The following is a 22,867-nucleotide window of genomic DNA, read 5'->3' on the forward strand; positions in this document are numbered from 1 at the left end:
ATCATCTCTTCTTAATAAAAAAATTGAAATAAATAAAAGTGTCCAGGGTCATGAGAACCGTGATGTACCTGTTCTCTAATAAAATAACCCAAAGAATCTCAATGAAGATTATCTTGACGTGAATGATTCCTTAAAAAATAACAAAAAATAAAAACATAGGCAAGCAGAGAAATTTTTCTAGGGTCTATGTAGCCTTTAACTTTTCCGCTTGTGGTGGTGTCCCTCCCCCTCGTCCTAGGAAACAAAAAAATGAAATGTCCTTAAAAAATTAAATTGAAGAGCAAGTCAGAAGTTGGGCAAATCAGGCGTTTGACCAAGCGGTGGGCCCTACGTATGCCACGTCATCGGTTGCCAGCTCATCGTAAACGGGCAAACGGACAAAGATGCCGCGACGCGCCAAATACGAAAGTCGAAACAAATACGGGGGCCCCTGAAAATAGCAACGTTTAACTGCCCAAGTTAAAAAAGAAAAGGGCGAGAGCCGTAATTAGAACGGGATCATGATGATCATGATCTGCCGGATTCATTTTCTTTACAACAAAGTAGGCTTAATTTAGCAAACCCGCAACATGGATCCGTGCATTAAAATAGTTTGAAAAGAGGGGTGAAATCCGAATTGAGGTAAAAAGGAAATAGTAAAGAGCCAATAGGGAGCAGCAGGAGAAGAAAGTACAAGACAGTGAGTGGCAGTGGGCGCAGCACAAGAGGGGGAAGAAGAGCGTGAGCAGAGGCGACACAAAAGGCGAAACAAACACCCAGACATATACACACAACAACAACAAAGCCTTGGCTGCCTGCCACCCATGGCCCGATGCCGATGCTTTTGCGCAGGTTGGTTGTGTATATACATTGTATATATCTCATTCCTTTTTCACCCTTTGCTCATCTCATCTCTTTCTCTGCTTCTGTCTATGCCCTTGCCTGTTGAAACGGACTTACGATGCTTAGGCTGTGTGTGTATTGTTGTTTCATTATGGCTCTGCCGTGTGAATCTTACTTTGTTGCCGTATTTCGAGATTTGCTGCTTGTATTTTGTTTTTTTTCTGTGAAATTTGGGCGCCTAGGCGGGGGATATGATAAATGTTTTTCCAAGGTGGGTGCGTGGCGTGACGAAATGAAATGGCGGGGGATTTGTGAGGATTTTTGAGTTGTTCGAGGGTTAGAAGGTGGAATGCAGCGAATGGGAGTACTTTTTATTTTTTTATTTTGAAGTTTTCGTTTATGCTGGCTTGAGAAGGGGAGTCTGTGTTTGGCTTGCATTCGGCTGAAGGGACTCAGGCGCGGCCTTCTTGTGCGTTGTGTGGTTTCATTTTTCTTTTTCTTTTTATGTTGTGTGTCAGTTGGGGGTCTTAGTTTTTGCTGAAATGAGTTTTCGAGACCATGAACTTCAAAGTGGCGGAGTTTTTTGGATCTGTAGTAATAGCGGGGTCTTCTTTTATTAAAGTGGCTGCAAAATGATATTAGAGCTGTCTGTTTTTCGTTGAATGTGTTGGCTGGTGACAGTTCTGATTTTGGGTTGTCACTTTCTCACGGTTCAATAATTTACACGAGAAATAACATTTTTGTGCACTTATAAGCTTGTTCACGGGTTTGTGCTTCAGAAATTCAAAATTTTGCCACTTTTAGATGTTGGGCGCTATTAGGGTAAGTTTGGGCCACAGTCTAGAGTTGGGCCAGCGTGAGCTACAGAGTCAAAAATATTTCTAAATCCGTGTCATGCTTGGCTGTACGACACTACCTGGGCCACGCTCTGTTATACACCACATTCGTCATGCCTCAACCTTGGCACATCTCATCAAAAGTATTGGTCTTATAAACCCTATTATTCACATTTATATACGGCAATAAGCATACTAACCTGCTTCCCACCCAATAAACTTCATTATGGACAATAATTTATGGCAACAACTTGTTGGCCAGTGATGTTATCGCCGGGAAACTGTTTTGACTCGATAGTTGTGCTATAAAACTGTTTTGTCGTTGCGAATTAAATGCCAACGTTAGGGAAAGTGTTACTTGATTATTTTTGAAACGCTTTACTTACAAGGGGCCTAAAGTACCTTACTGCAGTAGTTTTTTTGAATGTCATTTAGGGATACGATATCACAGATGTGTATTTTTATTGCACAGTGCCTCTGCTTTTAAATCTAGTAGACCCACACCCAGTTGTTGCAAGGAGTAATGATATTGTATGTAGGTCCAGAATGTTAGTGTAATATGCATGTTGCAAGTTAAATGATCCAGATTGTGGTCTGGTCCAAGTTAGCGTTCACGTGGGCAATGCTTTTTATTTATTTATTTATTTTAACCATTTATTTGCTGCATGAGCACATTCTGAGTGCATTAGATGCTAAATTTTATCCTGCTATGTTTGTAAGAGAGCAAGAATACCTTTGGAAAATATTCCCGGACTTGTAAGTTGCAGATATGTCTTTGTACTTTGAAGGTAATGGAGATTTGTACTTCAATGAAGTGACCTCAAAGGAGGAGAATTAGATGATGTGTGAACAATCTTGAGATGTGTTTAGCTTGAGTTTACTGGAATCCCGAGGAGAGTTGCAGATTTTATTTGGTGTTAGTAGATGATGTTAATGGTTTGTGGACTGTATGTTTCTATGGTGCTAGTGGTCATCGAGTGAACAGTTCTAGAGTTACTCCATATAACTAATTAACTGAAATAATGTTATATTTACTCAGTTACCAATGTCGCTCTCTGATTGAAAATGTATTTTGATATGACCATATTAGTTTTTGAGGACTTTTTTAGCACTGACATAAAAGATGCATTTAGATACCATCTTGAAATAGTACGACTTGACCAAACAACTGGTTTTTTGACAGTCCTGTTTGTTTAATGTGTTGAATGTATTTTGGACCATCTTTTAAAATGTTCCCAGTCACTCTTAACTACTTTAAATTACAATAACTGTTTCTGACCAGCAATTTTGTCAATTCATCACTTGCACTGTCACAGAAAGTGATCTTTGATGTTTGGAAGGTCAATTGCATGAAGGGTTTGTTATTTTGCATGGACATCCTGTTTAACACGAAACAGGCTTAAGCTGCCCCTTTTTATTATTTATACATGCAAAAGCCTAAATGCACACGTCTAATGGCAACGGAGAAATGCCTCAGCTGTTATTCTAAGTTGTGTAACACCTCATGCATATATGTCTTGAATTAGATATATATTGCTTAGCTTTTGCTCAATTTGTCTACTTTTAATGGCTTTGAATCATTTGAGGTCGAAGTGTTAGGATAAAATACCGTATATGTTTTTAATAACCTTTCTAGTTAGTAATGCTTGTTCTACACATTGAGTTTTAGTAATGTACTTCCTCTTGCTATATGATTAGCTGCCTACCTACCTGTTAAGATTCTCTTTTTCAGTTGATTGGTGTTCCTTTTATATTAAGATAATTAAAGTCTGCAGACTATTCTGATTTTGCACTGTTGATTGTAGACACTTTAGTTTCTTATTGAAGACTGAAAAAAAAGATGCAGGTCAAGATGTTTTTGAGGCTCATGTACCATTTTCCATTTGAACAGGATTGCATGAATAAGGTTTTGTGAAGTTTGGGGTAGTTTTGCAATTGCTACCTAAGAGTTGAATGTGCCAAGGTTGAGCTATGCATTATGCCAGGTATTAAAGATGTTTCAGATCTTCTTTTTGGAGAATACCTTCATTTTTAGTATGGGTTGAAAGAATTTCTGCCATTTGAAAGCTGCTGTACAGGGTTCATGATTTAGGTCTGAGAGCAGAACTTATATGTTTCTAAGGCATGTACTGTGGGAAACAGTGCATTTGGAAGACTATCTGAGTCTAACAGGGTTTGTTGAGCAAAAGGTTTGGAATGAAAATAGGGGAAGCTTTCAGAGTGAAGAAGTGATAACAACTAACATTTTTTGACTGCATTTTCGAAAAATATAATCATGCAAGGTGGAGACTGTAAAGAGGAGAGGGATTCTGAAGGGCAACCCAATCTCCCGTCTCCTGCTCTTGGCATGCTTTGGTGGAATAGTTTTGGATCTCAAGTGCCACAGACTGCATTCTATAATCCTGCAAAGTCATTGTTTGTAGATCATCCGAGCAGAGTTCCTGGTGCTGGAAAACAAGTGGTAATTCAGTCAGAGCAGCCTGAACATCCAACATGTGTTGCAAGCCATTCTCAATCTGAAAGTGAAGGCGTGCTGATGGGGACAACAAGACTCCAATCCATGCCAATCCAGTCTGGTATATGATTAATTTTGCAAGTTGTTATTGCAGTTTTTATCAAAGTCAATTGAAATATGATCTGAATTCTGCAAACCCTCCATAGATTTGTGGGACAATAAGAGATAAGATTATTATTATTGTTACATATCCTCTCCAAAATTATAAGATTTTGAACGTAATGACTTTTCTATCTGATTCTATTGGTTCACTCACTTTAAAATCTTATTAAAGTCTTATCAAGGTCAGCAATGAAAATGCCCTGGTTCTCTTTAGTACTCCCATTAGTCGCATGTATGGAATCAACGAATGATTCCACAATAGGCTTAGAAACTTAAAGATAGAATGAAGGTGTGCTGATGGGGACATCAAGACTCCAATCCATGCCATTCCAGTCTGGTATATGATTAATTTTTGCAGTTGTCATTGCATTTTTTACTAAAGTCAATTGAGATATCATCTGAATTCTGCAAACCCTCCATATATTTGTGGGGCAATAAGAGATAAGATTATTCCTCCATATCCTCTCGAACCAACTTTTGCATCTGATTATATGGTTTCGCTCACTTCAAAATCTTAATAAAGTCTTATCAGGGCCAGCAATGAATGGTTCCGCAATAGGCTTAGAAATTTAAAGATAGAAGGACGCTCCTCCATCATGGCACCTTGTCATACCTGCTTGATTGGATCAACAAGTAGCTTGCATAGGCCACCATTCCAATTCCTTTGGCCAGAACTTGAACAGCTTCAGAGTTTTTTTTTATAATAACCACTTGCTGACCATCAAACTCAGATACATTGTAGATCTGTCATGCAAGAAACTGAAAGATGACTCTTTGCCAAACTAGAAACATGTAAGACATTATCTAGCTCAATAACATCGCCTCAAGGTGACAGTGCTTATCCCATTAATAGTATATGTGACGTCATCACCAAGTTCTACTGTATATCAATCTTTTTCTTTTGAAGTCTATTGAAAGCCTTCTTATTGAAGGTCACATCTCTTGATGCTCTGCTATGCACATATCACCCTACACCAGAAATAGTGTTAGTGGATAGGTTTAGCACCATGGAGAGAGCTGTCCCAAATCTAGATGCTAACTCATATGCTCCAGCTGAAGTTTCTGCACTCCCTACAAACATTTTCAGTTGATGTTTGGCTTTCTTCTTTTCAATACACTAAGTTTCAGAGTGGCTCATCTTTTGGAACTTGAAACACTTCACGTGGATCAATTCTTTTTCTCTGATCAAAAGAATGTTTCTTTCCAACTTGCCCTTCTGATCCTAACCATGTCCTCCCGTCTTACCCATCTTTGCTCATCTTCCCAATGAGGGTTAGGTTTTTGTTCCTTTCATTTCTAGAGCTGAAATGATTTCTAGTTTGGTCCCCTTTTGAATGAAATCAAAGGTGGGAAGCTTTTCACAAGCATAAAAACCTTGAACAAACTGTTCCTTGAATGGGGAGAACCTATCTGGGGCTCTGTGTACCAATTCTTTGCCCTCCACCGTAACCTGGATATCCATAAGCTGATAAAAAACATGAGAGTTTTGTGATTGTCAATAGGAAGGCAGTTACGGAGGCTACGTTGCTCATGCATGTGTTACTGAGTTTGTTTTTCAATATCTCATGAGAGGCATTCATGCTCTTTGATACCAAGATATGGTCAGCCAATTGAGCAGGATCAATTGGAGGTGCTAATATGGTTTTCACAAGCACCCAAAGATGTTCTTCGTCCAGCAACATTTGCAGCCTACAGTTTCAAGTAATAAAATTTGGTGCACCCACTAGCTGGTCACAATCTCTAAGACCCAGATTTGTCATATTTGCAGCTGCTGGAACATGATGAAACTGAACAAATCACTTAAAATTGATTCAGATCAGCAACCTATCAGCAAATCAACAACTCTATTACTGGAGAAACTACGGCATCACATGCATGTAGGCTTTCATAGGTCCTAGATACTTCAGTCAGTGAAGTCTCTTGGGTGTCACACCCAAGAAGTAACAACGCATCACAATTCCTCATGCCTCTTAAGGCACAAATTAACTTTAGCTGTGGAAACTGGGGCATTGCACCTGCTGAAATCCCCTGACAACTCCTTCACACTGATGGTAGCCAATTCCATCAAAGAAAACTTTGGAAGGTTTTAGATTCTCTGCTCTCGTACATGTTAGCATTTAGGACATGGTATGTAGATTTTACAATCTGGGAATGGACCTAAATTGTTTTTAATCATAACTGCAACTCTAAGTACATCAACTTTAAAATGCATGTTCAAAAATAATATAATACCAAAATAGATAACTTGCTGTATAACTTTTTAATTATTCTTATTTTTTTGTCTACAATTTGGGTACAAACTAGTGAGTTCTCATGGTCCTAAATAGACTCTTACTTGGGTGAACAAAAACAGAAAGAAAAACAAAATTTTACTTCAGATGCCTTTATCTGAAAGAAAACTCTAAAAATATATCATATGCTTACTGTCTGCCCAGAAAAAAGATGAAAACTAAAAATATATTTCTGTCATCCACTCTGGTTAAAGAAAAAAACTATAAATACATGACTCGTGTCAACCAGAATAAAGCAGCAGCGCTAACTTGCAAAGAATAATCTAAATTAGTGTCAAATTAACTAATAAAACACCTAAACTTAGAAAAAAATCAGCATGTAGAACTAAAAAATAAGGTCTGAATTTTTATCACCCACTAGTCAGAATTAATCACTAAAATTAAGGTTCGACTTATTCTAATTGCTGTGCCGAGAGAGCATCAGCTTAGCAACCCTTTACAAATCTAACAGAGTAACCGTCCTCTCTTTGGCAAAGTGCAGCTGTTTTCCTATAAATTCAATTTTATGCAAGTAACAGATTTAAAAAATCCGAAGGTAGTGTAGATATATTATTGTTAATGTTTATTTATCTCTTGTAAGACCCCCCTTTTGTGGGAGAGGGTTTAATGATTTTGACTGGAGCTATGAATTGGCGAGGTTGCAAATGGGGGACCTCATTCCCAATACAAATGCTTGCAATAATGCCCCAGTAGAGTTTGAACCTAGGTGTCAAGAACCACAACACTCAAATTTAACGACCACACTATGCCCATACTGGCTCTTGTAAGATCCCCTTATTCCTAATTGTCTATTTTGGATTATTTTTAAATTTAACCCTATTTTTATTTGAGTTTCTGGAATGTAGGATGTGGGTATGCGTTTCTGGGGACAGCAAAAACTTTCCTGGATTTTGAGGATGGGCAGGGGTACAAATGATAGTTTTTATATATGCACAATACTAAAAATATAAAGAAATTGTAATTTTTTTAAAAAAATATTTAAATAAATTTATAAGTTTATTTATAAACTCATAAGTATCATTAATCATTTCAAAGAGCTGAAATTCAAATAATATTAACAACTAATGACATTAAACATTGAACATTGGACATTTAATATTGCCTATTGAAAATTTGAACTTGGAAATTGAGTGATTTGAATACATATAAGAAATTGGAAAATGTGATTGCACGATTGTTGTAAATATATCATTAATGATCTTAAACTAACTACTTGAAAATGTCCCCCTCATTGTTTTAGAAAATTAGTAACTATGTTATAAGTTATAACTTATTTTTCCTTTTAAAACAACTGTTGATGTGGGAAACACTGGGATGTCCCTGGATTGATTTGCTAGCTAACACAAGAAGGATCTGATAGATATATTTACAAAAGTTCTCTTTAAACATTCAAAATTCCTATTTGCTTTTTGTGAAAAAAATCAATGATCATCGACAGGGATAATGATTAGACATTTTCTTATTCTGGCCTTGACATTGTTTAGAATCATAGCAACAAAAATTGTTTGGGGAAAAAATCGGCAAACCAAAAGTATAAGATTTTTTGAAAAAATGGATTTTAAAAAATTGTCAAAAATTCTAGAAAAATAGACAGTACTTTTTTTAAAACTTAAGGGCATTTCCATAGCATAGAGATATAGAGAGTGAATAAAATAGAGTTTAACCGATTAATTGTAGAAAATAGATTTTTGTTGTTTATATTCATATTGCTGATTACATAGGCAAATATTCAGTTAACATTTTAAAAGGCAGTCACCAAATACACCAAATAGTTGTCTAAGTCAGAGATCAAAGATTAACTAAGTCTATGAAGTAGCTGAGATCAAAATTTATCAGACAACGATCCAGCCATCGTTAGGAATTTAGTAAAAGTGGAAGCCATTTTCAAGTGATCCAAGACTTTCATTGTGATTGAGGCAAGGAGTTTTCTAGGAGTAGTTCAATATTTGAGAAAGCTTATCAAATCATATTCCACAGTTGCAATGTTTTATATTCCTTGATGGCAATTGGTAAGTCTTTTATATGGGGTAGAATTCAACAAACGACATTTGTTTAGCTGAAGTAAAACATTAGCAAGCCACTGGTTTTAGCAATACCTAGCTTGCAACTACTATTTTAGGTAGAGACAAATTTTAATGATTATGTGTTGGAGGCTATTTTATTACAAGTATGTAAGCTTGTTTATTGTCATTCAGATTTATTTCGTGGAGCACTTTGGATATATTGCTCACATATTGAATTGTATGGCTTTGTTTGAGCAAAAATTAACTAAATCAATTATAAATTAAAATCATATATCTATATCTATATATATTATATATGTATTCAGATGTTTAGTGTCGTAGTAGAAACACTCCGTTAGTGAGGCAGCTACCAAGGTTCAAACCCCTGCTGGGCCATTGAGCTTGCAGGCCTTCTGCCTTCGCTGAGCCGTTGAGCTTGTGGGTTTGAACACATGAAGTGTGGGTAATGATGACCCCTCAGAAATGGTCTCATGGGAAGAGATCCTTTGTAAGTAGTCTCTTTGGGATCAGACCAAGCTAAAAACCATCATATATATATATATATATTAAAAATTAAATATGTACATTATAAATTTTATATTTTTTTAATTAATAGTTTATTATATAACTATTAATATATATTCAGTCTATAATGTTTTAAATTTTAAAACTACTTTATAGTATTACTCTAAGTTACCGGTACGTCTAGGTTTTGACTTGGATCTGGGTATGATTTGAATCAGATTCGGATTCGAACTGGAATCCTAGTGGAATCGAACAGGGTTCCTGCATTTGCCCTCTGAAACGTATCCACGTTTTCAACCATGAATCCCAACGTATTTGGAATGACGTGGCATTTATTTTTCGATTCTGTGGCGTTTTTGACGAGTCAATGTCGAATGTGGATTTCGAGGGGTTTTTTTTCCACTTTTTAGAAAGAAAACGTGTTTTACCCTAAATCAAAATACATAGGTTTCTCTTCGAATTTTTTGTGCAGCCAAGAAGAACAGATGCAAGCATAGATGACGCAACAAGGCGACGCACAACGAGGGCAGATGAGGGGAGGTGACGCACGATGAGGTCAAACGAGGGCAGACGAGGGCAAAGTAGCCTCCTCCCAACGAAGATTCACTCTTCCATCCATTCGAATAGCCTCTTCCCGACGGATATAAAACCAAATTTGTGTTCGACGGAAGTGTTTTCTTATTCTCCTATAATTACTCTATATAAGTTTTAACTTTAATTTTAGGTTTTTAATTTACTAAAATTTTATTAAATTTAATATCGTTTATTATTATTATGAACATTAAGAAGCTTACAATTATTTTAATGAATTCTATTGTTTATTAAATTAGTTATATTAAATTATATTAATTAATATTAAATTAAATATTATTTAATATTTATTGTTAATTTAATTATTTTTATTATTATTATACATGTGTTATTTTATGAATGACCTATTAAGTAGTATTTATATTAATAGGTTTTGAAAAATAGTGATAGGAATATAGTTTTACTTTTATTTTGTTAATATTTATTATTAATATTTAGCATGTTTAAAAACTCAATAATATCAAATAACTTTATATTAATATGGTATTAAGATAATAGTTCATAAACTTATAAATTTAATATAATATAGATTTATATTATTATGACATTAAAGTTTTAGGTATTAAATATGTATATATTTATGATTTCATATGTTTATTAAAGAGGCGTACCCAAAACGTACCCAACCCCCTCCAAAAAAATTGACGTATCCGCGTACCGAGACTACGTACCCGTACCCGTACCCGATTCGGTAACTTAGGTATTACTCATAAACTATAGGGGCTTGCTCTTTCCTCATCAAAATGCCATCTATTATAGTGTATAATAGTATTAATTTTAAAGCTAGTGTACAATATTAATTATATACTTGTTCGCATCAGAATCCATGGAGCGGGGTATGCAGAGAGCTTCAGTCATATCGAAGCCACAATTTAGAGCAGATTTGCCAGCTGCTTCGATACTATCTCATATGCCCCCCACGATTTAGGATGTTTGAGGCCCTTTCAAATTTGGTTGATGACCGCCATTGCTCCCCCACTGCTTTAACAAGCTTTTTCAGCGTTGATTGCATATTGACTCTGATTCTCTCTTTGATCAACCCCATTTCTGAGGAATTCAGTAATTTCATGAGTTTTCCTAGGGTTTTGTGAGTTTTTACAACGATTTTTTTCACTTTTTTGCCATTTTTTTGGGTTTTTAACATGATTTAAATGCAAAAAATCATTGAAAATTGGGTCAACGATATCTCTGTAAATCAGATTTTTTTCGGAATAAATCGGCTAGCTCCAGGATTCAAGATTAATTGGGTATAATTGCGATTTTTTGCAGACCATTGCTTCTATGGTTTAGATTCTTGTAGGTTACGAATCCTATTGTGACTTGATATTATAATTTCAATTTATACTGTTGGCTTTCCGTGATGAATTAACCTACTGTGTCAGCATTTGGTCTATATGTGGTAGAAGTGATTTTTCACTCCAAATTGCACAACTGTGGCATCGCTGAGTCAAATTTAAGGACTGAAATCTTACTACTTTTCTTTCTTTGATTCACCAGGGAGGCTTAATGTTACAAGCTCCTATTGTATATTGTCATCTCAATAAAATGGACAACATCGGGTTTGGCAATTGAATATATAACATTTCTCTAAAGATCTTTTCTTTTTAATATTCTGTAAACAGGAATCTGATTGGGCTAGATGTTGTTAGGTTTTATTTTTGATCTCATGGGGTGAAAAGTGCTCAAAAAGGAAGGGAAACTGGAAACAATATGCAACAAGGCAAGTATGCAAACTAGTCAGTATGCAACAAGGCAAGTACGTATGCTTAACTATGACACAAGTGTTTAAAATGTCATGCAGTTAATATCCAATAGATTGCACAATTCCATCGTGAGAGTTTCTATGAAAGCACTAAAATTTTGGCATAGTATATTGGTATTTAATCTAATGTTCTGCTGTTATTAAGTAGTTGAAGCTTTGGGATCATTGATGCATTTCATTGCTCCTTAGTGATAACATTTGGAAACGTACAAATAAAGCTCCATTGAACCAATCATGGTTGGATAAAATATAATAATTAATAAGTCTTCCTTTACATCTGTATGCCTGATAGGAGTTCTGTTGACTCTTTTAATTCTTTGCTTCTTGTAATGGGTAGGAGTTGTGGTTATACTGGCGTAAATTTAGAATTGCAGAACTGATATTATTGTTGACATATTGCTCACCAATTTTGTCTTTTTACATTTTCACCCTTATTATCATGATGTTAAAGTCAGTGAAACAGTAGACATCAGACGAAAGGTTGGTACCTTCAGTATCTTATAATTTAGGAAAGGATATGGAAGATTAATAATTGACTCTCTTGTTATCCGGCAAGTCCATAGAGGCTTTGCAGGGTTTTGATGATATCTCATGGTGTTGTTAACAACTTGTTGGTGATAAGATCTGTATTTGATTTGTGATGATAGGATTTGTGGTTGTACTGGCTTAAATTTAGATATACCGAAGTGATATTAATTTTGACATATGGCTCACCAAATGTCATTTTGCAATTTCCTCTTTATTAAGATGTTAAAGTGAGCAAAACAGTACACATTTGATGGAAAGGATGGAATGTTCAATGTCTTACAATTTTGGAAAGGATATGGAGGAATGATAATTTTATCTCTTATAATCTGATGACAGTATAGAGGGTTTGCAGAATTCTGATGATATCTCATGGTGTTTTTGATAACCTATTGGTCATATGATCTGCATTTCATTGGTAACAGTAATGTGTTGGCATGTAAATGCACCGCTTGAAATATCTTGCATGCCAAGGGGTTCTCATCTCTGATGTATGCACATTTACCTCTGCTTGATACCATTTAGTCTGTATTTTGGCATGGAATATTATTATATGCTTGCATACATGGACATTGATGGCATTGTGAAGCACTTCAAAGTTTGTGCAATGTGTCATATTTAATTTTCCTTCCTAGGTAAATAACTGTTTGATGAGTGAATTATCCAAAATCAAGTAACCGAAGTTTTATGGAAGGCACATATTCAGCATTTGTTAATGATTTCCTTGATGATAATAAGGAACTTATTTCAAAGACAATTTACAAACTAAAAATAGATGCTTACAAACTAGAATCCAACTTGGAGAAAACAACTGTTCTATTTGTGTTACTTCATGTTCTAGTTTTCAGAAAAGTGGGTCAAAGTGGGCATGCAAAGATGTTATGTGATGTGATCCTTTTCAAATTCAAGGATTGTTTTAGCAGTATAACTATATACATATGAAAGTCATGTAGTTTCCTCGGTCCATGAAGATCAATAGGAGTTTTCTGGATTAAACTCTGTGTAAATTTTCCTCATCAAACTATATACATTGTCAATGACAGAAAACTATGTGCATATTGTCAATGTTGTGCCTCATTTTAGTTTGGATGATATAGGAATCGAGGCATTCTATTTCTTTACTATTTATCTTGCTTTTAGCCTTTTAATTTTAAAAACCACCTCCCAAAGCTGTTCGTTTCTATTTCTGTTATCTGCCTTGGAAGAAGGTATTTCAAGTTAACAAGGAAGCTATGAATTTTTTTTTCTTGGCACACTGTTCAACCTTAATAAGGACAAATAGTATAATTGTTTGATTATTCCACTGCAGCAGGGTAATTTACTTTTCCCTTTCCATGCATGAGGTAATATCACTTTGGTGCAAGTTTGTTTATATTCCCTCTCCTTAGAGCAGTTGAATGATGTAATGTTAATCACAATTAATTTAATCTATTTTCTTGAATGTTATGTTTGTTTAGTTAAACCTTGATTTGTTTAGGTATTTCAATATTATGTTCAATGAAAAAGAGGTCAATCTGTTGTCTGTTTTGGATATTTGAATTTTATTGTCTAAAAGAGTTGAGCAGTGTTCAGTTTGTTCTGCGAAGATATTTGGTCAACATGGACAAGAAAGAAAGCTACAATTTTTTGCCTTACATGCTCAGGTCTTGTATAGTTTGGCAGTTTTGAAATTTGTTATTGTTGAAGGACTTTATCTTGCTTGCTTCTACTAAGCTTGAAACTCTGCTTGTTCTGTGAATAACTTCTTTAAGGTAATTGTTTACATTGAATTTGTGGTGCCTAGGTTTTACTTTAGTAGTCCTTAATCTGTGTTTTATATTTCTCATTCTTCATTGTACACACTTGATTTTTAGGTTGTGATGGAGCGAATGGGGAGAAGTCACGTCAATGCCAGTCAACTAATCCTATAATTACTTCAACTCCAATTGAATACCTTGCACCACATGCACAATTGGAGTTTGGTCCTCCTATTGTATGTCTTATGTACTTTCGTTGACTACTGTTAAATTGTTAATGCCATGTAGGATTTCTAGTTAAAGATACATTTTAATATTGCTTAGTAATGTTACTTCGCATTTTCCCAGAGAGTAAGTCTTATGGTTCAAATAAGTTGAAGATATTAAATCATTCCCTTTTTCCAGGCTCGAGCTGCATACCCATATGCTGATCCATATTTTGGGAGTATTATGGCTGCTTATGGAGCTCAAGCTATGGTAATTATTCTTGTTCCTTAAATGGCATTTCCAAATGATATTATGCTATTTTATTTGTTGAACTCTCAGCTATGGGTGTTTGCTGGAGCATATTATTAAAATTTTTAGATTCATTATTGTGGTTTTTCTGTTCATAGATAATAATATTTTTAGTTTTTTTTTGATGTATCCCAGTTGCCAGGAGGCACTGGTGTGGTTATTGGTATATACCAATTTTAAAATCTAGTTTACGTTGCTAGATATGTTCATGTAGCTTAGTGTTTACACTTTACATGCATGCATTTATGCATTCAATCAAGGATTTATGATTTATGGATGAGGAGTCATTTATGTGTGGATACTGGATACTGTTGCATTAGAGTCAAAAAAGCTCCATATCCAAATAATCTATGTTTTCTTGTATTTTGGGTTGTATGAGTAAAATGCCCATTTTGGGGAGTTGTTCATTATTGATCCAGACTGTGTTACCTTAAATGACTTCAGTTTTTGACTTTTAATGCTCTGTTTCAGGAATTCTATATTACGTTAATTACATTTAGAATAAATGCTTTTGGATGTTTTGGTTGAATAAAATTCATGTTGTGGTTTTCTAATGTCATTTGCTGATTATTTTTCTCAAACATATTTTATGTTTTTTCTCTCATATTTTATGGAAATGGATGCTATGGATGAGAGTATGTGTATGCATAAAAACTTGAACGAGATGCCAGTTTATCTGAAGTTACTTGCACATATAAGATATTGCTTTGAAAAAATTCTGTCATTTTTTTTTGTTTTATGATTATTTTGCTCAGTTATACTTAATGGATTTTCATTTCTCATTTTTATTGAGTGATATTGTGTCATTTTAATTGAGCATTTCTCTGAGTTTCCAGGGTGGGCAGACTTGGGGATGGGTTTCTAGGGACAACAAATGTTTTCCAAAACCTTGGGGGTGGCAGGGGATGGTAGGGGGACAGCTATATATATATATATATATATAATTTTAACTTATAATAAAATTTGCCTAAGTTATAATAATCAATATAGATATAAATTATAATAAATTTAACTTCTTAACATGTTAAAAACTTAAGTATTAGTAATTTATATTCAAATTCAATATATTTTAATTTTAACTATATAAATATTAATATTACTAATCACTGTTTAATATATACTAATTTAATTCTTTTAACGTGTTAAACATTAATATACAATATAAATTATAATTGTATACACAAAATTTAAAACTCTTACAATATAAAGAGGATACAGCTGCAATAGAGGTAAGATGTCTACAATTAGTTTATAATGGACTTAAAACAGACTAAAAGCATAGAATGTAACCTGCACTCAAAAGAAACACAATATAGCAGCCATAAAATGAGGCAAAATATCAGTCTTTTTTATCAATTGCAAGGCTTAAGCATACATTTTTCACTTCAAAGAATAACAAATTCTATTGCAAAGAAGTTTCTCTCTATTGCTTTATCTACTGGAACCGGTGTTCAACAAAGGTGCAAATCCAATCGATAAAAACAGAGACCAGAGCTGAGAGAGAAGCAAATATGTTAGGTTCCTAGTGAGATCAACAGTCAAGAGAGGAGAACAGCCAGCTTGCGTGCTAAGGTCCCTAAGCAGTGTGATGCAGTGGGAAAAACTAGAAATTTTACACAGCAGATCCTGAAATGATACTCTGCGTTATGCAGAAATTGGAGCCAATACAAAACACTTGGTATGAGATCAATATGCAACATAGCAACTGCACAGCATAGCAGCCAAATGGATTCTAAACATGAATGACAATGAGACAGCACAGCAGGAGAGGGGATGGGTTCTGGCAATGAATTTTTTTTTAAAGCAGTTACAGGGATGTAGGGATAGCCTAGTGTCCCTGAATGGGGGGCGTTCCATGGGACATTCCCCTTGTGTAGAGGGTTCTTGCCAGGGACCTCCCCGAATATTTTAAAAATCATAATGCTGAGTGGATGTTCTGCCACCATCCGAAGGGTGTCTCCTTTTGAAGAACTGGCATAAGATCAGGGTGGATGCATCCCTGGGGAACACTGTATAATGCTTCAAATAATCGCAATTTTGGTAATATCACTTTTTTTTTTTCTCTTGTACCTTTTAACTGATATTTTTCTCAATTATTTTGCATTTGGTCTCCTTGCCAATTAATTTATGTTCATAATTAATTAAATTGCACACATTGAAGGATAGAGTCATGCCCACAATACATAGGAAATTGGCAAGGTGATGAAAGAGCAATGTCTCTTTATGCCATTAAAGATTTTAGATTTTCAGTCTAATAATATCACAACCTTTGTCCCGCCCCTATTGTGGGTGGGAGGGAATCATAGCTGGGTGGGTGGGGGGTTTATCTGGATACCACTGTGTTATGTTATTACGCTACTGTTTAAAAGAATCTACTGCAATGCCAATGAAGCCTGATTAATAAAGGAAGAATAGTTATTTGTTCATTAGAAGCAATCGGCCATATACTGTGAACTGGTATGGTTATTCTGCAGCCAAATTGCCTACTCTTCAAGAAAGCTGAAAGTGTGGAGGCATGAGATGGTTTCATTCTTGAAGCATATTTTCAACATTGTGTATCCTCATTGAAGCGTTGCAGTTGATAGACATATAAGTTTTTGACAGTAGTGGTTCAGATTGTCTCAATCATTCAGATCATTGGAGTGTCAAATTGTCAAGGAGTTGCTGCTTCAGAAGCTCATAGTATAACAGCAACCAACTGTTAAACTGAACCTTTGGGGATCATGGAAAGGCTGAGCAGACACATGCAAAGGTGAGTAGAGAAAATCAAGAACGATTGGATTACGATTGTGCAAAGTTTGCAACAAAGATGTTCAATTAGAGGCCTGAATTGAAGTTTACGACTTACTAGCCAATGGTCATTGCCAGGATGTTTAAAGTTTAGATATACATGGCCAAGATGTGCCTGATTGTGGAATGCAAATGTTATATGATATCATTTGTTGTGGGATCAAGAACAATTAGATTACAATTATGCAATGTTTGCACCAAAGATGTTCAATTAGAGGCCTGAATTGAATGAAGGTTACAAAATACTAGTCAATGCTCATTACTAGGATGTTTAAGGTTTAGACACACAGCGGAGATTACCAGGATGTTTAAGGTTTAGAGTCTTAGACACACAGCTGAGATGTGCTTGATTGTGAAATGCATTTGTTCTACAATATCAATTGTTGTGGGATGAAAGGCACTAGCTAATTGTTGGGCAATACACTCTTTTTTGCCTTGCTATTTCATTTGTACCATTAGAGTTGTAGTTGGTCATTGGCATGTAAAGTACTTCTACTTGCATTAGAGAATAATTATATGACCCTAGCCACAGAAGTATCAATGGTCCCAAGAAGTTGTAAAATTAAGAAGATCACAGGAGAACACAAATATCAATACTCTTTTTACTAGAATGGTATTTGTTAGTTGCATTTTGTAGACAAGGAGTACAGAAGTCAGTTTGAGCATCACCAGGTAGATTTAGATGTCTAAGGAAACTTTTTATGAAGAAGAGTTTTGATGACAGTTGTCCCTAAGCAATGCCAGGAGATGACCCGAGAACTGTTTTATAGAAAATGTAGAGTGATACATACAAAATGCCAAATACATACAATTATACTTAGAAAATGACTAAATGATAATTGTTAATTTTAAATGATCATCTTTATATTTTTCTGTTTTGATCTCCAAAGCAAGACAACCATATGGATCCTACAAGATAGCAATATACATTTAATTTACAAAGTTGCAGAAAATAAGAGAGAGCAACCTCGCATTGATATGGAAGTACAATATGGACAAAGTTGGGAGGTCTCACACAGCTTACAGTAAGCCTCTTTCTGCACAGTGATTTATTGTTCACAGTCATACAGTGTTCCACGACCGTTGGGGATGGGGAGATGGGGGGACGGGCTTCGGGGACGGGGGGACAAAGGGAAAAAGTTTTGGGGACGGGTTTCGGGGATGGGGGGACTTGGGCCTGGGAGGGGGAAATGCGTTTCCGTGGAACACTGCAGTTATATAATTTTTCTTCTATCAATTTCCTTTCTAAGGCTGTAGCACACTTTATGCTAAAATAAGTTGCTCCCATCTAAGGAACCAGTGTTTTGTAGTGTGCATGGGCAACAAGTCTAAATGATATGAATGTGTTTGCCCGTTTGTTTGGATACTGAATGGAAGTACAAAAGTTTATCTCATATCATGCATGAACATAAGAAGAGAGAATATGCCATAAGCAATGATGCAGAGAACAAGAGGATTCTGAGCAACAGAAACAAAGTTTTTTTTTATTACAAATCATGTTTTCTTTATTGGTTACTCAGATTTGTATCCCTCCCTTTGTCAAAAGGGGAAGCATGTGTATAACATTGTATAGTGAAACAAGGATATTTCAAAATAGGCTTACAAAGGGAAGCCAAGTTGGCTATCCGGGGAACAATTTACATTACCAAACAATAACTATCAACACTGGTCCTAATCTGAGTGTCGGTTGAAACCACCAATTTCATATATAATATATCTAATGCTAATATATCTTAACATTGTAGCCTCTCGATGGCTCACCCATGTCAGTCTTTTATGTTGTCAAATTGTTTTATGCGGAGTCCAATTCTTGCTGTCACTTTGACAACTTGGAAATCACCATCTATTATTATTGTGAACAATTTACATTACCAAACAATAACTATCAACACTGGTCCTAATCTGAGTGTCAGTTGAAACCACCAACTCCCTATATAATATATCTAATGCTAATATATCTTAACATTGTAGCCTCTCGATGGCTCACCCATGTCATTCTTTTATGTTGTCAAATTGTTTTATGCGGAGTCCAATTCTTGCTGTCACTTTGACAACTTGGAAATCACCATCTATTATTATTGTGAACAAACCACTAATTGGAGATCCCTTCGGTATCTACCATGTTGTGTCTGAGATTTTCTTGCCCACTCTCTGTGCCCCTTTTCAGCTCACTAATTTCATCATGACTTTATCAAGCATCTATCAACTTCTGTGAGCCAATAACTATTTCAATGTTTATCCCCATCATGTTTGCCCCCAATCTTCTATGATCTCTGCAAAAATCCTTAAAGCTGACAATCAACCAAAAGTAAGTATGCAAGAAATTTAATATAAACAAGTCTTCAAGGGGCCACACAGAACTAGCTAAATATAAAGGTGCAGTTCTTACATTCACTCTTGATTATAATTCTTGTCTTTTTAACATATGACCTGAATAAGTCAATAATGTTTTTGTCTGATTGCTTTGCACTTTCTGGTACCCTAGCTTTTGTCAAATGATTTTTCTTTTTTTGGTAAATAAAGTTGAGTTAGTTGAACAAAAACTAAAATTTATGAAAATTCTGATGAAGTAAATCTTAATAGAAATTAATTATTTTACTGATTTGCCTTTTTATACTCACCAATATAGAAATTTTTATCTGTAATATTTGATTCTGAGTGAGGGCTGAGGTGCAGCTATTAATAGATTCACACTGATAATAATTTTATGTTTACTAAGAGTCTCAGTTGCAAGTAAAATGATAAAACACTATTGTGAAAGGCATTGTTTTATTATTGCTGACAAGAGTACTGAGTTTTACTCAGATAAATCCACACATTCTGGGGGTGCAAAAGGCTCGGATGCCCTTGCAGTTGGACATGACTGAAGAACCTGTCTATGTCAATGCTAAACAATATCATGGGATTCTTCGACGCAGGCAATGTCGTGCAAAGCAGGAGTCTGAAAATAAGCTGATTAAAAACAGGAAGGTACATATTTTTTTTTTGCCTTGGGACTGTTTCTATGCTAGCTTTATCTTCAGGTAATGCATTTAGGATGTGGCATCTCAAATGCTTGGCTATAATATTACTCTAGTGTGTACTGTAGTTTATCTGAACCGCATTAGAGATTGTAGTTGTATTATTGTCACTATTATGGCATGGTTGAATATGTTAAGCTATTAATGTATTGGCACAACTCACCTGTTTTTAAATTTGACATTGTTTGAGATGTTTTTAGTGGCATGCATAATTTCTTTTGATATTATAAATGATGTTGGATGGTAACCTCTCACATGCCATGTTACTGAACAGCCATATCTTCATGAGTCTCGTCATCGCCATGCAATGAAAAGAGCAAGAGGGTGTGGTGGTCGCTTCCTGAATACCAAAAAAATGGAGGAATCAAAAGCAAATGCAGCTAATGGAATTACATCAGCTGAACCACCTGTACAGGCTGGGAGTTCCTCAGGGTCTGAAGTTCTGCAGTCAGAAAGTGGAAATGTAAATTCAGTGCAGGAGCTACATGGTGCATCAGCAATGTCAGGGTCAGAAGTGACCAGTATTTCGGAGTCATCTGAAAATGGTACAAGTTATCAATATTCTCATTCCAATGAAACATACACGAACCACTTCCAACATCCAAATTTCCAATTCTCAGCATTTCATCCTCCTTCAGGTGTAGCAGAGGAAGGTGGCAGTGAGCAAAGTGGGGTCATCTTATCAGGTGGATCACAACAAAGAGTTGTTGTGATCCAATGACACGTTGGAAAGTAAGATTAAAGATTGGGTTCTCATTTGCTTGATGTGCTGTTACATTGATTTTTGCAAGATATTTGTCAATGAAGTCCTGTGATCTGTAAGGTGAAACAGACGGCAGGCAAAATCTTGGAATTTCTATGATTCAGTTCTACGGGCATTCATGTATAGTTTGCTTGTGAATTGGTTCAAAGAGCCATCCTGCATTAGAGAACCTTTTCTAGGGAAGCAATCAGATGGAAGTGTGTGGTCAATAGATTGGCCTAACCCATCTGGTGTTTTTCTATGGCAATTCATCCTTGGCTGGTTTTTCTAGACTTAGTTTATCATGACAATCGCGATAAGGTTTTGAGCTATATGTTTCGTGCAGAAAAAAATTGAAAAATTGAAATTCTGGAAGGTTTGTTTTCAAGTGTCTCCTCTTTAGACAATGTGATCGATGCTTGATTTTGGAAGCAACAAAACTTGTGTTTTTAATTACTTCCTCTCCTGTGCTAGTCAAGGCAGAGAATACTGTTTATGTACTCTGATGTTATGATGTGTGTTAAAACTTGGGCACTGACAGATTTTAATGTAAACATGTTTGTTGAAAGTACCATCCCACTTTTATGCTTTTGTGGTAGACTTCAGAAAACTGATGCCATTAATTGAACATTGGCTTGTTTTTTGTAAAATTACAATTAGGACGTAAGCAATTATGCAACCCCACACGGTTGCTATTTATGTTCGTTATTTTTTCTGTCCCCTAGAGCAAATTTTCATGTATCTGTTAACTTTTTAATTTAAGTCTATGCTTTTCTTACTGTCTTTAATTTTGTACCCCATGGAGCAAATTTTCATGTATCTGTTAACTTTTTAATTTAAGTCTATGCTTTTCTTACTGTCTTTAATTTTGTACCCCATGGGGCCATCATCAATAGCTTGAGCTTGAGACAGTAGGTTGATAATTGAATAATATTCATTAAGAAATATACAAGGGTTATTTTCCTGGACATTTATTGAAACGTTCATTTCAATGCTTGATGCAACTCATCTTATAGTGAGGTAAATTTGGTCAAGAACATAAAACCTTTCAAGTGTTGTACAGAATGTGGCCACGTAGTTCTTTTCCTTGGTCGCACTAAGCTTTTTACCAATTTGAGCTGGTGATTGAAATACGGATATTATGTATGAATCAGATGATGCTTTTGTAGAAGGCAGACTTATGTTTATGAGACCTTTGGTGATATATTGTTAGAAATTTAATATTATTGCTCGGTGGAAATCTTTTCTCTGTATATTAGTAAGAAAGTTATATTTGTAAAGCTAATACACTCGCCGAATGATAAAATTACCAAAGTTCTTTCAAACATATTTAGGAGATCGAATTTATGTATGTATGATTAAGAATGTTCTATATATAATTAAGAATTAAGTTTAGGAAGAATCTCTATGCTATATGTATGTTTTTTTTGATATACGTGGCCATTGCAAACACCAGCTTTCCTTTAAGGGCCAACAAATTTATGCCCATATATTTTATGGACGTTGGAAAGTAGGGATTTTTCAAGAAACGATTGGTCATATTTATATATAGAACATTTTGGATGACTTTTCGGCTGGAAAATTCTACCTGCTTAAAGAATAAATAGCGGCGTTAGCTGAATGTAATTTAAGTTTCCACGAGGTTTCTATGCAAAGAGGCACTCTCTGAACATTGCTAGTTGAATGTCGATAAATTGTGGTTTCAATCCCTCATGGTGTATGTTGAAATATTCGTTCCAAGATGTTAGTTAACAGATTTGTCTTTTATACATTGTATTCTTAAATCTCTGTATGCCCATTAATTAAAAGACAAAAGCAACTAACAATTGGATAATTCTAGGAAATAATTAACCTCTACATACGGGTACAACTCCCCAACAAAGAATGATTTTCAATCAGCTCTAATTTATTGTAATTTAGTTTGCATACTTTTTACCCGAAAGTACTTAAAGGTAGATTTATATTCACTTCTCAGCACACAATGAATATATTCTCAATTAATAACACCAATTCTGTCATGAAGTTCACAGACTTCAAGCATTTGTTTTTCAGAGGAAAATGCATTCTATGTGCATTTGCATATAATGAGAA

General features: G+C 35.2%; 1 protein-coding gene across 4 annotated transcripts; it reads left to right on the plus strand.

Annotated features, from left to right (window-relative positions):
• The first annotated feature begins 484 nt into the window (after window positions 1-484).
• Window positions 485-21,367, plus strand: LOC131034557 (nuclear transcription factor Y subunit A-4). Of its 4 annotated transcripts, none has more exons than XM_057966074.2 (7): window positions 488-831; window positions 3,550-3,643; window positions 3,737-4,234; window positions 13,826-13,944; window positions 14,114-14,185; window positions 19,820-19,984; window positions 20,309-21,367. In XM_057966074.2, exons 3-7 carry the CDS (start codon window positions 3,934-3,936, stop codon window positions 20,753-20,755), a joined length of 1,104 nt encoding a protein of 367 aa, XP_057822057.1. In that variant the 5' UTR covers window positions 488-831; window positions 3,550-3,643; window positions 3,737-3,933; the 3' UTR covers window positions 20,756-21,367. The 4 variants fall into 4 exon arrangements, with proteins under 4 accessions (XP_057822059.1, XP_057822057.1, XP_057822056.1 ...); XM_057966075.2 differs by lacking the exon at window positions 488-831 and adding an exon at window positions 1,311-1,801; XM_057966073.2 differs by having other exon boundaries at window positions 3,550-4,234.
• The last annotated feature ends 1,500 nt before the right edge of the window (window positions 21,368-22,867 follow it).

This window comes from Cryptomeria japonica, chromosome 5 (genome assembly GCF_030272615.1).
Source record: "Cryptomeria japonica chromosome 5, Sugi_1.0, whole genome shotgun sequence".
In the NCBI taxonomy this organism is placed as follows: Eukaryota; Viridiplantae; Streptophyta; class Pinopsida; order Cupressales; family Cupressaceae; genus Cryptomeria; species Cryptomeria japonica.

What these genes read in the sequence shown, in the direction of transcription:
- LOC131034557 (XM_057966073.2), top strand. Translation starts at nt 3,934, where the DNA reads ATGCAAGGTGGAGACTGTAAAGAGGAGAGGGATTCTGAAGGGCAACCC. An exon ending in CTTATGGAGCTCAAGCTATG is followed by an intron (nt 14,186 to 19,819) that starts GTAATTATTCTT and finishes AGTTTTACTCAG; the next exon opens with ATAAATCCACACATTCTGGG. An exon ending in AGCTGATTAAAAACAGGAAG is followed by an intron (nt 19,985 to 20,308) that starts GTACATATTTTT and finishes GTTACTGAACAG; the next exon opens with CCATATCTTCATGAGTCTCG.